The sequence below is a fragment of the Stegodyphus dumicola genome, chromosome 4 (genome assembly GCF_044657685.1).
Source record: "Stegodyphus dumicola isolate Sdum_Otavi_A_Nest chromosome 4, ASM4465768v1".
NCBI classification, from domain to species: Eukaryota; Metazoa; Arthropoda; class Arachnida; order Araneae; family Eresidae; genus Stegodyphus; species Stegodyphus dumicola.
The window spans coordinates 106,305,106-106,321,684 of NC_140771.1; the positions used below are offsets into that span (position 1 = coordinate 106,305,106).

A 16,579-nucleotide genomic window follows, 5' to 3' on the forward strand; every position below is an offset into this window, starting at 1 on the left:
GATCTTGAAACTTCCGGAAATTTCATCGATAATTCACTTATGGTGAACCTTCGATTTTGCTTAACCGCTTGGTCAACTCGTTGAACAATGTCGTCTGTAGCGACAGACTTGCGTCCTTGACCCCTTTCATCATGCACATCAGTTCGGCCATCTTTAAACTTTCGACACCATTCACGAACAACGCCATCACTCATAAAGCTGTTTCCATACATTCGACTCATTCTTCGATAAATTTCCTCTGCACTGTTCCCTTCTGCCTGCAAGAAACGAATTACAGCTCGCAATTCACACTTGGCGGGATAATCAATAGCGACAGCCATGTTTACGTGACTACAATTCAACAGAAAATGGTGTGCTGAATACGCCAGTGACAGAGCGTGTGGAGGGGGGATGCGCAATCGCCTACTACGCACACCAACCACCTGCTGCATACCTGGCCATCATACTGTGCGATCGGAGGTTGAAAAAAAAAAAACAACCTACATATGTACAGTTATTAAGATTAAAATAAAATATGTACAATAATTAAGGAACATTGATTATATTTCAAAATATCAATACTAATATAATATACTGTTAGCTTCGATCAGCAAGTCCATCGGTTATTTGGGAAAACGAATATTTGAGACAAGTATTAGAAAACCAAATTTAAAATTACCTCTTCCAATTGCTTCTGCAAATGGTTTTCTTTACCACTTTATAGGGAAATGAAGATGATGCATTTGAACTTGAAGAAATGAATTTAGAATAGGCCAGGTAATAAATCGTTCATTTACGATAGCCCTTTATGAAGAAAACCAACATATTTTTTGCATTAGATGAGGGTTTCTTAAACTGTGGGTGCGACTCCCAGTTTAAGAAGAAGTCACGGGACCTGCAGCAGGGGGTCGCCAAAAATGTTAGCAGTTTTGATATTTCTTTAACTTATTATAATAATTTTGTAATTACCAAATATTTTTATCTGTATATGAAAATAGATAAAGATAAGATAATACAGACAAAGAAAAAAACGAAAACGTTTCGACGCATTCTTTTTATAATATAAACGTTCATTTTCCTTGCTTTGCACGTGCATTTCGTCTGTTACTTATTTAAAATTTTCACATTGCTCTATGTCTTAAAATTAGTAAGATTATTTATGAATTTATTTTTTATAGTTTTTACTTTTCACTTGCACTGTAATATACTATTACAGTTTTAGGTCATTAAATTTAGAAATTAAATTTAATAACCTAAAACTGCAATAGTATATTACAGTGCAAGTGAAAAAATCGACAGTTTCACTCACGCATGTGTCGGATTTGGTCAATAGTTATGAGGTTCCAAAAATTTTTTTTAATATTTTGGTGTCCTGGGGTTCGCGGAAAAATCTCAGTGATAAAAAGGGGTCGCGAATGAAAAAAGTTTAAGAAACCCTGCATTAGATAACCTCACTCTTTTGATATAATTCATTATTTAAAAACGAAAAAAAAGCGCACGGTAGTATATCCTGAGCATTTCGTCCAATAATATGTTTTAGGGACACATTGATCAGCAGCAAAAAGAGTCCAAAATAATCTTACTAATCTAATCGGCAAAATAAGTTAAACAAATACTGAAAATACTTCATTTCCAACACAGTCCCAATCACTTTCAATGCAGTGTATCACGGTTTCAATAATTTCCTCAAGAACTGTCTCTTTTGATTGACTACATAGCCACTGTAACATGGAATCTTTTATCTCATTGCTTGTGTTAAAGGATACGCAAATATCTTCGATGAGTAACTGTCAGTTTCTCCACTTGCGTAGCTAAAGGACGGCGGTCCACCGTAAAAGGTACATTTTTAGAGCCCTTTTTTTTTTTTTTTTTTTTTTTTTTTTTTTTTTTTGTGAAACATTATTTTATAAGTGATAATCACATGGATGGTAGAGGCACGTGAAGAATAATGAGATTCTAAATAGCCATGTGGAATTAAACTGAGAAAAACATATTTTATTCTAGATGAAGTATATCAAATGCATTTAGTGATTTCAACAGCTGCATACTTTTATTAAACGTTTTTGATTCGATAGAGACTTTTGAATGTAAATTAAGAATAACTATATTGCGATCCCGGTGATATTAATAAGGAAGAACATTTCATTAAGAAAGAGGTATTTCAGAGTTTTACTTCCATTATTGTTAGGATATGGAAATGGAACGTGGAAGAGCAGTTCTTTTAAATGTTTGCAGTTTACTCTAAAATACAATCTCCAGAAGATAGTTCGAAATATTTTAATAGCATTGAGAACTTTACTCTCAATTTTTATAAGTGCTGACAGTTGCTAGAAGTGCTTTCTAAGTAAAAATAATTTAAGAATTATAAATAGCTATTTTTCATTTAAGAAATCGTTCTGTACTGTCTACATAACAGCAACTGTAGCTATCAAACACATCTCTACGATGTCATTGGAATTAAAGTTTATCTTCAGAAATAAACGTAGAGTTTTAATTTATTTCTCTACATACCGTTTTGACCATTTTTGTAACTATTTGCTTTATGTCAATTACCCCTATTGATATAAAATTCAGGAGCCATCCCATATAAATTCCGTGACCACCCCAGGCGTCAAACTCAGGGACCGCCTCGGACAGCGAATCTTTTAACTATGCTACTGATTTTCTCACCTTCAAAATCCAAAATTCGGATGCTCTTTACGCATGTAGTGGAGGGATATCTTGGTTCCTGCTTGTTGACAACCCACTTTCCATAAGCCGAATAAACTGCATGCACTGATATGTCAAGTTTGAGAGCCTAAGTATCTGTAATACAAACGTCTGCTATGTGATATGGATTTCTTTCACCATATTAAGATTACTTTTTGACCGCTTTTTTTATATGAACTTTGTGCCTGAATTGGACATCGAAATTTTCTCAATATTTTTTCTTAAGCTTTGAAGGAATTTCTTTAAAATACTTTATGGGATTAACGTATAATTGAGAAATTATTACAAAAAAATTACAAAGAAATACTGTAAGGAGAAAAAAAATCTAGAAGCCTGAAAAAGAATTATAACTTTTTGGTATATATTTCCAACATCTTGCTCGATAATTAAAGTAATTAAATAATTCTTAGCATCATAAAATGTAAATAATTCACAACAGATTTTAGTAATTAAACTATTTAAAGTACAGATAAATGGTGCTGTTGTATTACTGAGTCAAAATGTTACGGTTGCAGTGCAATTTGCTTAAGCGGCATCAGTTATTTCTGAGGTAATCAAACTGCGTGCCTCAGAATCCTAGGATTCTATGCAAATATTATAGGGATTAAAGGGTGATACAAATAAAAATCAAAATTCAAAAGAATTCTTTAATACCACGCGGAACGCAAAATTAAACATCTAAAATATTTAAATACAAATATTTTTATTTGTGTTTATGTTACTTAAAATGATGTGAAGTAGGTATATTTTTATATGTAAAATTACAATGAAATAATGATTTTCGTTGAATTTTGAAAAATATAAGTTGTGTGTAACAATGATATATTTTCAACGCTGTTTTAACATCTGCTTTTCTGACGACGATGGGTTAAAAAAAATATGATTTGTATATTTCCCCTAAACAAGAAAAGCCTAAATAATGCTAGTTACTTATTATGTGAGTAATTTACTGATCTTCGTTTGCATGCATTTTATACAGGTATTTTGATATATACTGGTCATTAACTTTCCCAATTTCGCATATTATTTACGCATAACATCATGAAATTTCGGTTAATAAATTATTTTCTCTCTTCTTCCAGCATGCCTTCGTGGTGTAACGGTTAGCAAAATCGGCGCATATTCGAGAGGTCCAGGTTCGAGTCCCGGCGAGGGCATTGCTCATTTTTCGTGTTTCCCACTTCAAAAATAACCTAATGTCTCTACAAAATAAAAATCTCGTTTATCTCTTACTGCCTTCATCAGCATCTGAATCCTACTGTTTTTCAGTGACTGCAGTTTTGTGTTGAAGATAACGTCTTTACATACGAATTTTTTCGGAGATGATAATAATAAAAATTCATAATGAAAAATAAGTTTGTTGTCTTTCAAGTCTGAAAGTTATATGATTTTAAAGAAATAAATTAGTTCACTTACTTTAGGATATTCTATGTCATATTCAAACATTCCACGCTCAGACAGGAAACAAAACCTTGTTAAGAATGCCCAATTCTATTAATGAAAAAAATTTTCAAAATCAAAGATTTTCACTAAGAAGAAAAAAATAATTAAAATTCAGAGTGAAAAGAACAATTCATTTCTCAAAAATGAAAAAAAAAAAAAAAAAAAAAGACGTAGGATTATTTTAAAATACAGATTATTCTGTTTTGTTATAATATAAAGTCATCACATACGCAACTGTACATAATGTTCTTTAATTTAAACTTTAATAAATGATAACAGTCCAAATATAACTGGTGATATTATTTACTGTCAATTTAAATCCAGATAGATTAAAATATTTTACCTCTGCAGTTTGAGCTGAATTTTGAATCGGGAAGGAAAAAAAAAAAAAAAAAAGCTGAAAGTATGTATTAAGTTATACTAAATTACATTCATAATTATTATAATTTTCTTCCCTCTACTGCTGCTTACGAAACTGAATTCTTAAATAGCCGGTTTCGAAGCAAATTACATATTCATCTCAAATTCACATCCTTTTTGGCCCCAGCAGAGGCCGAGTATTTTAAGACAGATGGATAATAATAGTTCATCCTGATTCGAATCCAGAAGAAAGAGGTATGTATTGGTTGGTTTTTCGTATGGTTCATTTTTTACCATGTATAATAATGCGAATACGAATCAGTTTTCCTTAAAACGTCCACAGTGAAAGCATCCTCCCTCTAAGTGTATAGCCCCCGTGTGATTTGCCATATTTCTATAACTAATCACATTTCTTTTATGAGAATTTGTCCTAACCAAGTCAACTAATCGCTGAAAGCTACTTGTAAATTTATATATATGCAAATTTTGTCCTGCCAGATTGCGATTTCGCCCAATGTGGTTGCTAATTGCACGGAAAGATTGCCACTGCACCTACTATTTAAAAGTTTTTCAATTTTAAAACTATGATTAACCGGTGACTAACCAAACTTTTGGCATCGTTCTTGAAATGATGCTGTTAATAGATGATTGGTTGACTATGACAAAGCACACAAGGGCTATTTGCCTATGAGGAGGAATTCCTTTATTGAGAACTTTCTAAAGGATATTTACTCGTACACTACCCGAGATTGAAAATGCAACACCAAGAAAGAGTGGACCAAAAATTCTGCAAATTTCAGTGCAGACGCACTGCACCGAAATATGCGAATGATGTGAAATGCGCAGCTCTCCAGCGCACATTGAAGATGATATAAAGGAATTCAATTTTTGTTCCATTATTTCTGATAAGGAAAAATCATCATAGAAAATTTGTTCTTGTCTTAGAGGAAGCGTATAATACCAGAGAATGCCAGGCCGTCGTCAATGGAGGCTGTTCCAGCAGATAAACGATTTTACGAGGGGCATGGTGATCGGAATTAGAAGAGCAGGTTGATCCGTACCGCAAATCTCAGCTGATAAATACCTGGATGCGTCCACAGTACACTGGCTGTGGCGACAATGGTTGGAACAAGAAAATGTGGCAAGTTCTCGGGCTGTCGGTGCAGCCAGAGCGATGTCAGCATGCGTAGATCGATGCATCCGCTAACAAAGCGGTTTCTCACCCGCAAGCCACTTTTACCTCCATTCTCCAGCATGTTCAAGACACCCTGGATATTCCATATCGATAAGAACCACTTGCCTTCAATTGGTAGTTAGTGGCCTGCACTCGTGACGTCCGTTAAAAAGACTGCCATTGACCCCATATCATAGACGCCAACGTCTACAATGGTGACGGGCTCGAGCGATGTGGACGACGGAATGGCGCAGGGTCGTGTTCTCATATGAGTCACACTTCTGTTTCTCCAGTGATAGTCCCCGTGTATGAGTGTGGCGTCGATGTGGAGACAGGTGCAATCCAGCAGCAATTGTGAAGCGGTATCATGGTTTGTTATTATGGGATTCAAATATAACCAGACTGTTGCTATTACAAACACTGCCCATGCATAGCTCAGCGTGTCTTTGGGAGAATGCAACCACTACCACTACTTTACCCCCCGTGAATGCTAGATTTTGCAGTCGGGTTTTGCAGTCACGAGAGTGATGAGGCGAACGATAGTTCCCTAGATGCATGGAGCAATGCATTGTGATCAATTTTCTCGTTCAAAAAAAAAAAAAAAAAAAAAAGGCTTCAGAACCATTTAAAATTTGGCAAAGATTCCAAGCACAGTATGGGGGAAAATGTAACTCTAGGACCCAAATTTTTGAGTGGTTTAAGGGCATTTGTGAGGAACGATAACATCAGCCACCTCGACAAACACTGATCTGTGAATGCGATTATTCGCGAGAATAGGCGCATCACTACCAAGGAACTTGCGTCTGTGCTTTCACTCAATATTGTTCGTGTAGAAACCATTATAAAAAATGTTTACACCGTAGCAAGATGTATATCCAGTGAATTCCAAGCACGTTGCGTGCAAAGCGCTAATTTTCTCCTTCGGCGGTTTGAAGATGAAGATGCATTCATTTCGAAAGTCTATAGTGACCGTCATTGAAACTTAGATCCACTTCTTCAAGCCTGAGGCTTAAATCCGTTAAAATCCCTCTTGGAAGGTGTTCAGCCTTGCACAACTCCAGTGCTCGGAAATGGATATACAGCCAACTGAAAACCATCTAAGATTAGAGCATGAAAATGCTTCCAAGAACGTTAACAAACATCTATCGACTCTGGAGGCGAGTATGTTGAAGGATGGCATATGTAACTCTTTCATTCGCAATGCAGATTTTCATAAAAAAATATTAGTCCCGGTCATATTTAAATCACCTTGTAATGGGAAAGCGCCATAATTTTCCCAATGTTACTATCTTACATGAATACAAATTTAAAATAGAAAACTGGTAGAATAAAAATAAACCAGCAGTACAAAATGAGACATTTTTTTTTTTAAAAAACTTAAACGGATAGTATGTCATTCTTTAAAAAAATATCTTCAACACAAAAATTACTCACATCTGTAATCAAAAGTAGCAGTGGATTAAATAATATTTCAAGATACGCTTTTATACTACATGTGCAGGTCATACTTATCACAATTTATGTCTCATATAAAATAGCTGTTATTTTCGATAACACTTCTGGGTGTTTCCCAGTTCAAGAATAGTATAAATTTCTCTAAAAATGGGGCGAATAATTGAGAGCGCTGAGCACTGGCACTTAGAAGCGGGTTCGAATCTTCGTAAATAGGCTACTTGGGTGCTTTTCGTGATTAGCCTCATATGAAACATGAATTATGAGCTAATTTCGTTTAGAACACTCTCCATTACAATATCTTTCCGACTAATGCAGGTCGCCTTACTGTGCTATGCCGCAACTAAAGAAACCAGTCTATATAAAATCAATTAGTAATTATTAGTGTAGTGTTATAGTTAACATTCACGCTTTTCTGCACTGCTTACCATAATGTTATCTCTTAGTTCCATATCGATGGATATGCATCTAATTGAAGGTATCATCAAACCATGATACCGCTTCACAACTGCTGCTGGATTGCACCTGTCTCCACATCGACGCCACACTCATACACGGGGACTATCACTGGAGAAACAGAAGTGTGACTCATATGAGAACACGACCCTGCGCCATTCCGTCGTCCACATCGCTCGAGCCCGTCACCATTGTAGACGTTGGCGTCTATGATATGGGGTCAATGGCAGTCTTTTTAACGGACGTCACGAGTGCAGGCCACTAACTACCAATTGAAGGCAAGTGGTTCTTATCGATATGGGAATATCCAGGGTGTCTTGAACATGCTGGAGAATGGAGGTAAAAGTGGCTTGCTGGTGAGAAACCGCTTTGTTAGCGGATGCATCGATCTACGCATGCTGACATCGCTCTGGCTGCACCGACAGCCCGAGAACTTGCCACATTTTCTTGTTCCAACCATTGTCGCCACAGCCAGTGTACTGTGGACGCATCCAGGTATTTATCAGCTGAGATTTGCGGTACGGATCAACCTGCTCTTCTAATTCCGATCACCATGCCCCTCGTAAAATCGTTTATCTGCTGGAACAGCCTCCATTGACGACGGCCTGGCATTCTCTGGTATTATACGCTTCCTCTAAGACAAGAACAAATTTTCTATGATGATTTCCTTATCAGAAATAATGGAACAAAAATTGAATTCCTTTATATCATCTTCAACGTGCGCTGGAGAGCTGCGCATTTCACATCATTCGCATATTTCGGTGCAGTGCGTCTGCACTGAAATTTGCAGAATTTTTGGTCCACTCTTTCTTGGTGTTGCATTTTCAATCTCGGGTAGTATACGAGTAAATATCCCTTAGAAAGTTCTATATACCAAACTATACCAAGTTTCTATATACCAAACTATATAGAAAACGACAATGCAATGCTTTTATTTTTACGAGCACTGTATAAGACTTATTATTTAAATCATTAAATCGAATTTGTTGTGGAAAAAATCTCCATAGTAAAAGGCTATTGACCAAGTTCCTACTGCGCATATCAATTTCAAAAGTCACAGAATTATTTCATATAGTTAGACGTAGTAAATTGCATCACAATCAATCGTTCACTTTCTGAGGAATATATGCGAGTTTTGTACAAAAAATTGATGTCACTGTCTTGTGGTATTAATAACAGTGATATAATTCAATCTTTTCCTGAGATCATATATGTCCCACGCATTCACTGCATTCAATAAGATTTAAAAAAATAGCTTATTATAGAGATTTAAAATGTGCTACATAATGCGAAACAGGAAGTGGCGGACACTGTTAATTTGTTTTTCTGTTCCTTGCTGATTCAATATTTGACTAAATGGCTTCAATACATAAAAAAATTAGTCTCTAATAGGCCATGTGGAAAAGTTAACATAGTATTCAGGGCCTTTCCATCTGATGTTCTATGTTCTTAATAATTAAAAAAAAAGTGAACAGTACAAAAATTAATAACTAATTGCATTATTTTAGTCCTTAAATCAGCTCAAAGCTGTTGAAATTTCATGCACTTAGCTGCGGAAGCTTTAGGGCGCTGGGCGCATAACGCAGGCCGCATGAAAGAACGAAATTAATCGTTATGTGCAGAGAAAAACAATTCTTATTGAAGGATCGATGCTCTTTGGTCAATAGCGTGCTAGAGGTGATATCAGAGAGGCGGATTTTTTTCTGCTCTCCGAAATTGCGTGTTCTAAGCTACTTAATTTATTAGAATAGTCAACTCCAGGAAGTGCCATTACGTAAGTTTGAATGACAACCCATAAAACTCGTATGTTTTTCACTGAAACTTGTATAAGAATTTCTAGTAATGTTTCAGTATTTGTGCTGTAATATATTACAATAACAAACTTATGCAGTCATATGTCCAATGTCTAATATTCTACTTCATATACAAATTAGCCATTTAAAATTCATAAATACAATTATTAACAATTATTAATTATTATTATTAATTTATTATATTTTTAAAGTTTTTAATTCTTCTTTCAAGTGTAACTTTTTTTAAGTCGGCTTTATCAGTAAGACCTTCTGAAATGAAGATAGCTTACCGTAGCACATAAAATGGATGTTTTATTAGAAAAAAAACTAAGTTAGGTTTGCTTTTCTTTAATAAATTTTCTCTTTTTTCTTTTAGATTAGCATTTTAAAAATTTACCATAAGAAATGGAGTGTTAGTCTCCGCTTTAACTAACTTTTGACTGTATGTTTCCTAGTTGAATTTTCGCTTTGCTAATCTATCATCAGATTCTCCTACACTGTATACCTTATTCCATATAAATGTGACTCTCCAGCGGCCGAGCGGTAAAGTCGCTGAACACTGGTAGTTCGGTCCGGGTTCCTAATCCCCACAAAGGGACTGGCTGTATGGACGTTATCGTGGCTTTCCCCTCGTGTCCGCAGAAAACCTAGAAGATCTGTAAACACTCGTAGTCGTCTTAGAAAGAGTTCACGGCTAGGCACACCAAAAAAGTCGCTGAACACTGGCAGTTCAACCCTGGATCAAATCCCACCGAGCGGACTGGCTGCATGTTTGATTTTCGTCGTTTTCCTCAGCTGTAAAGAGGAGTATGAACCAGTTTCTCTTCGAAATTCCTGCAAAAAATAATCCCTCCACATAAACAGTTAGTCCTCGAGTTGCTTTGCTTTGCTCAATTAACCTAACCTAATTTTATCACACATAACTCTGTAGAGTTCCTCACTTTGGAATTCTAAGTTAATGTTGGAAGTGAAGAATCTAAGAACTGATAAGCGAATAATCGCTTGAGTTCGGTGGCAAGAAACAACAAGATAGAAGGGTAACTAACCCTTTATTATTCCAATAAGATTTAACAAAACTCCGCCTGGTAGTGTACAAGCAAAGCCCGCACTTGGACTTGAACTTAAAAGACTAAGAATTAAACTAAGATTAACTAAAGAAGCATAGCCGAAGCTATCAAGGTTCAAATCGAGTTGGCCCCTTAACTTATTTGACTACGAAGCTTAGCAAGGGCCTGAGTATGGCCGAGCGTAATAACAGCTTTGAGAGAGAGAGAGTGGCCAAAAAGGCAGACGCGCGTAAATCAGAAACTCTGATTTTCTCTGACTCAGTAAGTAACTTCGTGGTTTAAATATCGCTCCTCCTCATTAAATATTCAGCAAGATTCCAAAACTACGTTCTGTCCGGAAGTAGTAAGTTGAAGTTAAGAATTTGACAGGAAAGGAACTTTAACTTAAAATTTAACTGTTAATAAAATTAACATAATTCTTACAACTCTATCCTCTTAAAGTACTAAGATAATATTTTCGTAATAAAACACTAATAAATATATAGATCTATTACCGATAGTAATAGATCTTTATATTTATGTAGTATAAAATACTGGATAAAGTACTAAAAAGTAAATAGTACCTGGTAATTAAAGTAATATTTTTCAACCATATAGAGGATCAGACATCATGAGATAACCTTTCACATTGCTTTTATGTTCACACACTTTACACATTTTTTCGTAAATTTACTTTAATACCGAAAGATTAGATTATAGAATACGGGAAAGCTCGTGAGAGCTATTTGCTTGAGGAAATCGTGGTGAAAAACATGAAAATTATCCGACTATCCCGTTCGCCGGGGTTTAAACTCGCATTTACATGTGTTTAACTGTCTTAATTACTCAGCAAATGAAGACCTTTAGTATACAAGAAAACAGCTTTCAGTAATTCTCAGGTATTGTTTTTTATACTATAAGTTTTGCACTCCCTTTTTGAAGCTGTTTAGAAGTTTTACATTATATGATTAATTTTGTTATTTAACATAAATATTTTTTTTTTTTTTTTTTTTTTAATTTGTTCCTTCACACTTTTGTAAAACTAAACATTGATCCAAATCGTGTTTGCTAATCCGTTCTAAAATTTTGCTTCCAAAACTATACTTCCAGATTTCTTATTTTAAGAATTACATGTACCAACATCTTATGACCACTTCTCAGATTTTGAAAGGTTTTATAATATAGTTTAACAAGTCTATATATGAGAAATATTTTTCATGTATATTTGCCTTTCCTCAGATACATGCAGTTATACTATAAAATGATTTACACTTCAGTGTAATAATGTCTTCTAGATTTTAAAATATAACGATTTTAAATTTTCGTCTATGATAGACAACATATTTTGTTTTATTATTTATTTCGGTGACCTTTATTCGACCGTCCTCGCCCTTCAGAATGGGCAAAAAGTCAGAAAAACATCTTGCAGATTTTGAAAGAGTATTTTTTTCCAAGCATTTAAATTAATTTCAAATTACTAAAATAAGCGTTACTGGTAGTGATAGATCCTTATTTTTTATGTAGTATTATATAATATGTTTGCTTACTAAAGATCTTCTTAAAGGAATATACACTGGTGTGCAAAACTTAAGCAACAATGCAAATTTTAATCAGATAACCATGCAGTTGCAGAAAAGGGGTTCTTGCTATCAGTACAATAAACACGCAATTCAGTAGAAAGGTCATGCATACGCAAATGTCAGGAAAACAAAGTCACAGCCTACGTGATCGTACGGCAAAACGCATGCGCTCCACTCGAGACTACCAGAAAAGGAAGGACGGAGACGCAATTAAAGACATTCGCTGTAAGTACAAGTGAAATCTTTCGTGAAATATGGCTAGAAGAAATCATCTGGATGACTTCACAAATGGAAGAATGATCGGAAAGCTGGAGGAGGGGCGTAGTGTGGCTGAAGTGGCTGAAGATTTCGAAGTTAACTAAAGTGTCGTTTCGCGGGCTTGGAAAGCCTTCCAAACCATAGGTACAGCTAGCCCTACCTAGGTTGATAGTGGCCGCTCCAGGACAACAAGCAGATAACCGATATATTGTCCTACAGGCGAAAAGAGCCCAAAACCAGTCAGCAAGCTCCACAGCTCAGCAACTGTGTACAACAACCGGCGACAATTGTCGTGGTTTACTCTGTCCAGACACCTTCACAAAGATGGCCTATTCGCCCGCCGTCCTGAACGCTGCATCCCTTTGAAAGTTGGCCATCAGCGCCACCGTTTAATGTGGTGCAAGGAGCACAAAAACTAGGCATCTCATCAATGGAGTCGTATCCTCCTTGCGGATGAGAGTCGTTTTAGTGCCCCAAGCGATTCTCAACGCCAACTTATTTGGAGAGAGGTAAGGACACGGTTTAATCTCAGTAAGATCACGGAAAGAGACCATTACGGTGTCCTGGAGATCTCGTCTGGAGAGGCGTTATGCTGAACGGGCGGACAGAGCTCCACGTTTTCGACGGAAGTTCTGTAACCGGAGATCCCTAGGGTCAGGAGGTGATCCTTCCCTATGTGCGTCTGTTCCGAGGTGCAATTGAACCAGACTTCGTTTTTACGGATTACAATGCACGGCCACACCGGACCCCTGCTATTCAGAAGCTACTGAAAAGTAAAGATATCACTCGAATGGATTGGCCAGCGTACTCCCCTGATTTAAATCCCATAGAACATGCGTGGGATGCTTTGGGGAGAAGCCTTGAAGCACGATTACATCCTTCTCATGCTAATTGAGGAATGGGCACTTTCACCTCAAGATCTGGTGGACAATCTGGTGCTGAGTATGGAAAGACGTTGAGAAGACACCATTGCAGTAAGGGGAGGGCATATCCCATACTAAGAAACATCTGCTTGTTGTTCTTCCTCTTATACAGACAATCATGTGTAACGATACTATGAGTTCAATAAAGCCTGTTTTTGTTTAATTCCATACTGTATGAACTGTATTCATTTTTGCGCAATTATGCTTTCGTCCTCGTTTAAATACAGAATGCTGTCTCTTATTTCTGAATTTCATGTCTTTCAGATGATATCTCGTGGATTTATGTCAAAAAGAACACCTGTTGCTTAAGTTTTGCACACCAGTGTAATAAAAAGCATATGGTAAATTCAAACTAAAAAATGCGGTACTTCATATGAATTTTGAAAACTTTAGAAAGGCACAGTTATACCATGAAACATTTCCTGTTTCGAGAATTCTAATGGTTTCTGGCGCCCGAATAAAAAAGTGATAGACAATAATCTGTCACCACCAAGGCGTCACCATTGAGGTGGGTTTGAGTCTGGCCCTTTCCAGTCGCCCTTTAAGTGAAGGAAAATGTAAGGTTTTTCCCCTTCTTACAACGTGCCTTTGTTGTGTAACTCGAGAGCACATCCGGCTAGCAATGGGAAGGACCGGAGCTCGAGTTCCGGAGAGGACATAATATATATTTTAAGTTCTAGAAATGCTAGATGACTCTACACAGTTCCTTATAAGTGCTAATATAATCATTATTCAATCTATAACTATTACCATACGATTATTGTATGAGATATGTATCGACTGTTAACACTAACGTAAGCATTCTCTTTTAACCATCATTCTTATCCAACTGTTCTCCAGCAAATTAATTCATGGAAGACTGATAGTTCCAGTTTTTGATCTGAAATCCCTTGGCTCAAAGTGATGATTGCATGAATAGTTTTGTGCTTAGTTTCATGTGTAATATAAATAAAATTCAGGTTCCTTTGTAAAATTCGCCTCTTCTCTCCGGTGGATGAGCTGTTAGACTGCTGAATATTAGGAATTCTTTCGGGGTTTAAACCCAGATAAGCTCAGTCTTTCATTCTCCTTGAAATGAGTTCAAATGCCTTAAAAAAATCGAAGTAGTAAATAATTTTGCATAGTTATAAATTTCGAAAAAGAATTATTTTCTTCTGGGAGACAATGGAAGATTCTCGTTTCCATCTCTGAGAGATGCATTGACTTCTTTCAGTTTACACCAGTGTAAAAGAAAAGCTGAATTTTACTAAATATTTTCATTATCCAATTTTTATTTCAACTATTGTATCTGTTATTGTTCCTGCATGAAACTTTTATTTTAACTATATAGTTCTAACCGTTAAAGGGTATGAAAGGTGAATGTAAATATCAAACATGGATAAAAAGTGAGCATCTTGCATATGCAAAATATCAAAACGGTTTAAACTGATACTGTTTTTCACAATAAAACGGAAGTAAAAAGTTTCAGTGATAAAATTTAGCTTTTTTTGGGGGGGGGGATTTGCTCTTTTGAGCAAATTTAATTATCCTTTCTTTCTACATTTATAACATATTTAAAAATAAATTTATGCAGCGTTTTAAAAGAAGAACAATAAAGGAACATGGGCAAAGTTAACATATATTAATCTTACTTAAATAAGAGATGTAAAATATAAAGTATTTTACAGCGTGCCTTGAAAGTTGAATTTCATAATTATAAGAAATTTGAAAATTGTCAACCTTTTGAATAATTTACAAAATGAAATTAAGATGAGATACTGTTGTGTAAACGTAATGTCAGCGAATGCAAATCTACGAAGACTATCCAAAGTGTTATACAAAACTATGAAAGAAATTTTCGAGTTTTGATTATTAAACACACATCCTTATCGTGTTTATGAAATAAAAGATTTCAGAAATATATCAGATAAACTTCTATATAAAACAAAAGAACAGAATAATTTTTTTAACGAAATACGAAAATGAAATGGAAAATACTCGGCAGTTGTGAAACTGGTATCAATAAACAGAGTAATTGTAACCCCTTCCCCGTCCCCAGAATGATGTGAAATTGGGAAGAATTAAAAGAATTCATTGCAATTAAGATATATTTCCACATTCGTAGCATATGAAGTAAATTAAAAAAAAAATATATGTTTTGTATATTTTGATATAATTCTATTTAGACCAATTTATAAGCTCAAAGCATAAAAATATTAGAATACTATTCATCATACTGTATAAAAATAAAGACTGTAAATAGCTCTCAGTGCTTTTAACATTATTATTAGCATTCAGAATGCTTTTATAAAGATTAATTTCGAAACAACCGAATCTGAAAATTAGCAAAATTAGACACAAAAAAAAAAAAAAAAAAAAAAAATCCTTTACTTACTTTTTCAGATCGTAATTCGCCTTGAATAATTTTAGTTTCAGCGCATACAGACAAAAGTAACAATATACTTAATTTTCTATATAACAGTGGAGTTGGTTGCACCACCATAGCTGAACCAGCATGCTCGCGTCTGACTCGCCTGTTTGTTTGTGTTTCCATGGCTACATGAAACGACTTTTTGCTACGTACGGGTCATTGAAAGACAGCCAATGTGTTTGAAGTTTCACCTTTCACGTCTCATAATAGCAGTTTCCGTCGTAACTGCAATGCTAATAGGATTTAAAAGAGGGGGAAAAGCTCCTTAACTTAAAATTTGCGCAAATACCACTGTTCCTCAATGTATTATACCACAAATCCACTGCATAAAACTATGTAAAAAGTATAAACGCTAAAAGGCTTAATTTTAGATTTACGATAAAAGGAGAATTTGAAAAATTCCTCTTAAAGATTTCAGAGTGAACGAGTTTTTCTTGCGGAAAACTCCTCCTCGTTTATTTTTTCCATTTTTATTCGTCTTAAACAAACAACATGACTCCATCTGCATTTAAAATTAGGTATGAAAAATCATTTGTGTGGCATTTTAACTACTCATAATTTATTTTTTATTATAATTTAGATGTCTTTCGATCTTATCCCATAACACCTATTATCATTTACTTTATATTCTTTTTAGTCCTATTTCATTGTTTTCTCGTTTACTTTCTCTATTTATAATTACTTCTAAATCATTTCGATTTGCTGCTTGACCTTGAAATTAGAGTGTTTGGATTGTAGAGACATTTCTGGCCTTTATATCTTCATGTACATTCACTGATCTTATTTATATTATTTTCTATTTTATTTTTATATTATTTTTATATTATTTTTATGTTCTCTTTGATTTGTTTTTGCAAAGTTTGCATTATTTATCTTTTTTATAATCTTCTATGTTTATTTCAACTTTACTTTGATTTCGATTTCATAATGACAATTTCCAGTGTTTAATTTCTACAAATAATATAGTACTCAAATACATAAAGATGATAGTGTCGG

General features: G+C 35.0%; 1 protein-coding gene across 3 annotated transcripts in view; it reads right to left on the reverse strand.

Moving 5' to 3' along the window:
- LOC118180330 (transmembrane protein 145-like) overlaps nt 1–15,786 on the reverse strand; it is a 107,924-nt gene extending 92,138 nt beyond the window's left edge. For 2 of the 3 annotated variants that reach the window (XM_085815312.1, XM_085815311.1), the window contains exons 1-2: nt 15,548–15,779; nt 4,105–4,179 (exon numbers count right to left, since the gene is read on the reverse strand). In XM_085815312.1, the coding sequence (XP_085671438.1) occupies nt 4,105–4,179; nt 15,548–15,706 (234 nt within the window). In that variant the 5' untranslated portion in view covers nt 15,707–15,779. Of the gene's footprint in view, nt 1–4,104; nt 4,180–15,547 lie in introns of all 3 variants that reach the window. The other variant, XM_085815313.1, reaches the window with a different exon arrangement.
- Between the last annotated feature and the right edge of the window lie 793 nt (nt 15,787–16,579).